Source organism: Orycteropus afer, unplaced genomic scaffold (assembly GCF_000298275.1).
Source record: "Orycteropus afer afer isolate SDZICR_OR568_19922 unplaced genomic scaffold, OryAfe1.0 scaffold00310, whole genome shotgun sequence".
Classification (NCBI taxonomy): domain Eukaryota; kingdom Metazoa; phylum Chordata; class Mammalia; order Tubulidentata; family Orycteropodidae; genus Orycteropus; species Orycteropus afer.
Window position 1 is genome coordinate 2,669,878 of NW_006921897.1, and position 5,685 is coordinate 2,675,562.

At 41.8% G+C, this 5,685-nt stretch overlaps 1 protein-coding gene across 1 annotated transcript in view; it reads left to right on the forward strand.

The window, feature by feature from the left end:
* The window catches only part of FGF13 (fibroblast growth factor 13), a 241,794-nt gene that overhangs the window by 156,814 nt on the left and 79,295 nt on the right, over positions 1-5,685 (forward strand). The window contains exon 2 of the mRNA XM_007951718.2: positions 1,661-1,771. Coding sequence (XP_007949909.1) covers positions 1,661-1,771 — 111 coding nt within the window. The remainder of the gene's footprint in view (positions 1-1,660; positions 1,772-5,685) is intronic.

A 5,685-nucleotide genomic window follows, 5' to 3' on the forward strand; every position in this document is an offset into this window, starting at 1 on the left:
TCTGGTGTGGGTGAGGCCACCTAGCCGGTGTGCGTGCGTGGGTAGGCGATTGCTTTTGCCCGGACTTACTGCATTGCAACTGTCGTGGGACAGACGCAGAGCCGGGCATCCCCTGCCCGGGAGGCGCCCCTGGCTTCAAGCATGCCACATGTGTGCTGGGCAGGCGGGACCCAGACATGGCTGTCGCGTGTGTGGCTTGGAAATTGCAAACGGGGAGCTAGGCAGACGCCACTACCCCCTGGAGAGCCTAGGGAATCCCTCCCTTGCCTCCCCCAGCTTGCCTGTCTGACCCTTCCCCTCCAGCGGCCATCCCCAGGGAACGAGGGCTGCTGCTGTCTGGGCATCCCGTTCTTTTGATCACTTAGAAGCTCATCGGGACAGACTTGTGATGCAGCTTTGAATTGTTCTCTCCGGTGGGTGGGGGAGAGCGGGGATTCCTGGAACCTTGTCGTGGAAGAGCTTTAGTGATCTGGTCAGGCGAGTAGAACTGTGGTTACTTGCTACTGAATTACAGAACTGACGAGATCCTTTGAACCTGTTAAGTGATATTCCGATGTCAGGGGACAGTCACACAGCTCTAGGTGGCTGGTTACATCAAGGTAGACCTTTCTGAGAGTATGCAGCTTGTTTGCCCACTCTGAACCAAACAAATAGTTTCCACTGTCTTCTAGCCTTTCACCACATAAATAATATTACAGAGCATCAGACTTCTTCGTGGAGCCATCTGTCATTTCTCATTGTGTGTGTTCTACACACCCTGGACTGAAATGCAGACATGGCTTTTCTGTTTGCACAAAGTTTTTAATGCATTAACTATGAATTAGGCTTGTTTTAAAATGGCTTAAGTGCTTGAAAAGCGTGATAATGTGACCCAAATAATCACATAAGTATTAGTTCAGCACAGGTGCAAGCCAATTTTGGAAAACATGGCTGGTATTGGTAAGTTAGGTCATTTATTAATTGATGGCTGTTCATAATTGAAAATCATATTAATTAACACATATTAGGGGTAATCTGATTCCTGGTAGTAGATTTGAAGGTAATATGAACTAATTAGCTTTCCTTCCCACCCACAAACAACTCTGCTCTGTATGCCCCCATTTTCCATAAGGATAATGAGTATGATACGCTCCGGTTGTGGTTTTGCATTTGCTTCCCTCCCTTTTTTGTATGCAAGGGTTAATTTCCTTTGAGGGGGTTCCAGGCGAAGGATGGAGGAGGCTATTCAAATTGCCATAGTTCTGAAGGAAATCTTGGGTAGTGGGTTTTTGGTCTCCAGTTGGCAAACAACTCAGAATTCTCTTTGTATGTCTCCTTTTCCTTCCTCATGAAAAGTGGCACGTTGTTAAAAGGCAGAATATGCCGCCCTGTTCGAATGCTCAGTGAGCTTCAGAAGCCCTAGAACCAGGCAAGCAGCCGCTGACAGAAGCTTTCTACTTTACCAAGAATGGGAGGTAGAAAGCCAGGATGTCTTCCGTGTGGAGATTGATTCTGAAACTTACGACTTTGTTTTCTTTCTTCCAGAAGGCTCTGTAAAACAGTAGTAGTTTGCCCTTTTTCCAGTAAAATCAGTAAAAGAAATTGTAATGTTGAATTCTGAGACTTTTCAGCTGCATGTGCACAACGTTCCAATTGATCCAAGCCATTGTTGTCTTTGCAGAGCCTCAGCTCAAGGGTATAGTTACCAAACTGTACAGCCGACAAGGCTACCACTTACAACTACAGGCCGATGGAACCATTGATGGCACCAAAGACGAGGACAGCACTTACAGTAAGTGACTGCAAAATAAATAGTATATTCCTGCATGTTGGTAGCATTGTGTTCTTGTGAGTTATTTGTTTATTTTTAATAAAGTGCCCTCGCCGAATCCTGAGGAGGATGCGCACTGTAGTCACACTGTACAATCCTGCCTTCCCAGCTTATCCGAAAGAAAGTTGAACAGGAAAATATCCCAAATAGTGAACCATAGCTAATATTGTTGACACCATCTGAGCAACAGCCCAAATGTCATCTCCATGGTGATCTAGAGAGATTTATGGCTGTCCTTTGGATTTTATTACTTTTTTCCCACAGAAAGTTTACTCACCCACACGCTGATCCTGAAATAGCATGTTATCTCTACTCTTAAGAACCGGTCTTGTCCCAAGACAGTGAAGCAGTTTCCTGATTCAAGAATTCATCCTGACAGGCTTTCACTTCCCTGCTCTCCCACTGATAACACTGAGCTTCACTGGAATTTTAACTTTGTGATATCTCTCCAGGTGGGTAAAGGAATTCCATGTAGTGCTTTATTTTTAACCATTGCTTAAGGGGAGACCATAATGGTGAACCTAAACAGGAAACAGATCAAAAAGGAAGTCAGTTTTCTTTCTAATTGTTGAAGTCAAGTCATTCTGTGATGTGATATGACCTTTTCTTACATACGCTTTATTTCTTTGGAAATATCAACTCACACATATTGGGACCCTCTCTTTCATGGTAATAAGTGATGTTTTCTGGTATTTGCAGACCTGTTCAATGTTCTGGGAGACCAAAACACTTAGTCTTCTCCATTCATTCTGTTTTCCCCAAATTGTACTGCATTTCCCTCAGATTCTAGTAATTTCTCAGAATTCCTCCCCGTTGCCACTTGAGAAAGCAGCCAAGGAAAGCAGGTGTGTATGCTACCGGATATTCCGCTGGAGATGCAGGGCAATAGGCCCAGCCACGGACCAGGGTCCCCATGTTAGGTGCTTCCTGGGCTGATGGCCAAGCTAGGAGCTCGAGAGGGGGTCCCTTTCAGTTACCCTTGAAGAAAGCTCCATGGGTACCTCGGAGGAAAAACATCGCTGCTGACTCTTTACTGTTTCCCCAAATGCTATGTTGCTATTGTGATATTAACTTTCTACAATGAGTATCTTAGATTTTTTTCTTAATGCATACCCTTCTATTTCAAAGAAGTAGGCAAGTATCACTAAAGAGTTTTATTGTAATCATATAACATAAATTAGTACATAATAGTCAATAATACAACATTTCCATAATCGTATGTACATATCTGTGTTTTGGGGAAGGAATTGGGGGCGGATATATGCGAATGGTCTGTTAGGCATTATTGAAGGGAGAATGGTAATTAGCTTTCAGTAAGCCCTAGCTAGTCAAGTATGTGTCCATCTAAATTGTAACGTCTTCTCTCCATCTAAATCCAAAGAAACATATTTTGGGGTTCATGTGTGTTTCCTGAAAAAGAATAGAAATGAGATGATTCATTCATTTGTTCTGCCTTGTAAATAGTGATGGACCGAATCAAGCTGATGCTGTACGTAGTCATATAGGTGTGTATCTACGCACAGGAGATGTGCATATATATTACACACACACACACACACACACACAGGATCTTTATTTCTCACTAGGGAGCTTTAAATCACATAGTAGGCTTTGTTCTTCAATCCTACAGATGCATAGCTTCTGCCTTTGGTTATCTTACAGCTCGGGCTTGCATGACATGGCGTTTCTCTGTAGTAAATGGTATTGGAATACCTTTAAAGAGCATAGCCTGATACCCAGAGTCTGGGTTTAGACAGATTGAAATGGCGAGAGGTGTATATTCCCCTACCATGATGTATACTCCTTGAGAGTATCTCCCAAGCAGTGCAGGTCAGTGGGGCTGGACTCTACCCCGATGCCAAGGGAGACCAGAGGCAGGAGAGCTGGCTTAAGTGGCCCATTCAGGGTATGAGGAGGCATACGCCATCACGAAACAAGAATGTGGAATGGCTCAAATGATCTATCAAAATGAAGGCTAGCCATCAACGTTATGTTTTTCCCCAGAAAGCCAAGCCAGTTTACAGACAACAGTTATTGAATTGTTTTAAATGATTGGAACAACAGTGTTTTGTTTTTCATACCATCATTCTTTCATTTATATAGTGTTTCCCCTAATATGTATTCCTGGTATTAGGTGTATATTTTTCTGTTTTTATTGATCTTTTAAAAATTTTCTTCTTATATTTATTTCATTTAGTTCCATTTGAGTGGTTTTATATTTATTTTTTCTGACCTGATAGGCAAGATCATGAGAAAATAAATTAGTTTAGTTCACATTGGCCTTGGAATATCCATTTCTAAAAACCTAGGTTTGATATTAAGCATTTAAGCTTACCTTATGTAGATTTATTACAGTGGTAAATGTCAGTCCAATAAAATCTCATTGGGAGCAAATCAGCCATTATAAATTATGTATTTTGCCCTGAACATGAAATGATGATAGACATTCATGGCAGTAGTTTTATTGTATCTGCCTTGGGTGTAATGAAGGCAATTTTAAGAGTAGTTCTAAGTTTAGTTTGCCTTTTCCCATCAAACGTGCAGTAGTGTTACCCATTCAACATGGCACCTCTCTCCAATCTACATGAAGATATACTATTACTGTTTATTTCCTTTGAGAAATTGCATCTGGGTCCAACTGATGAAGTAGCATGGCTTTAGCACCATAGTCAGCAAATATTGAGTGCCACCTACATGCATGGCCCTGACAACATGGCAGAGGAATTTGTTTTTATGTAGGCTTAACAGAAAGTAAATCAGAACATACAAAAAGCACTTTTAATTACGAACAGCTTCTTCCAAACTTTGACTGAAATGGAAGAAATGATCTGGGGTATTCAATGAATGTATTAGGGACATCAGTGAAAGCAATGATTTTCTTCTCAAATTTGGAATATGTTCATCCTGATCAAAGTAACATCTTAAGTTCAGGAAGAAGTACTCCAGAATTAGAGAAAGAAAGCCTTGAAAGAGCCTTTTGGAAAAAAGACTTAGAGCAAGCAAGCGCCCCCCTCCCCGCCCCATACAATTTATTTGCATGTTTATCTGCAAAGACTGTGCTTTTGTATAATGTTTATGTCAACTCACTCTACGATCTATTTTAAATGTGTGAAGAAAAGAAAATATCAGACTACAATGACCAGCCACTCTCCACCTTTGCTGCTCCTTCAAGGTTTTGTTTTGAATTGGTGTTGTGTGGTTTTGAATCAGTTTTCTTGGAAATTAATGAGAGAGGGCACACACTTCCTGGTCTACTACTTAGTTAATGTGGTTATTCAGAAGTCCCTGACCCCAGACATGGATTGCTGGTGTTCTCTGCTTCTCTTCCTCCTCTTTTTGTCTGCTGTTTGGAATTTCAGCATTTCACTGCTCATTAAAACCCACATCAGAGAGTAGGTAGGGGCATAGGTGAAAAATCCAATCAATCGCTCACTTGGTGTCTCTCTCTTTTTGTCTCTGCCTGTTTCTCCCTTATGCTTGTTAACAAGCTCATTAAGAGAACTAAGAAGGTTCCGAATATCCCAGAAAATGTGGTTCTAGACATAATTCTGAATTTCATTTTTCATTCTCTATCCCCTATTACTCTGATTAAACTTGGAGTGAGACCTACACTGGGATTCTGGTTGCCAAGTGGTATGCCACTACCATTGAGTTGATTCTAATACATAGTGACTGCCATTGGGTTTCCAAGGCTGTACATCTTTAAGGAAGTAGATTGTCTCATCTTCCTCCTGAGGAGCAGCTGGTGTGTTTGATCCACCAACCTTCTGGTTAGCAGTCAAATGTCTTACCCACTATACCACCAGAGCTCTGTAGTGCCTAAAGTACTTGACTGCTAACTAGACGGCTTCTGGAAAGGGAGAGCATGAGAAAAG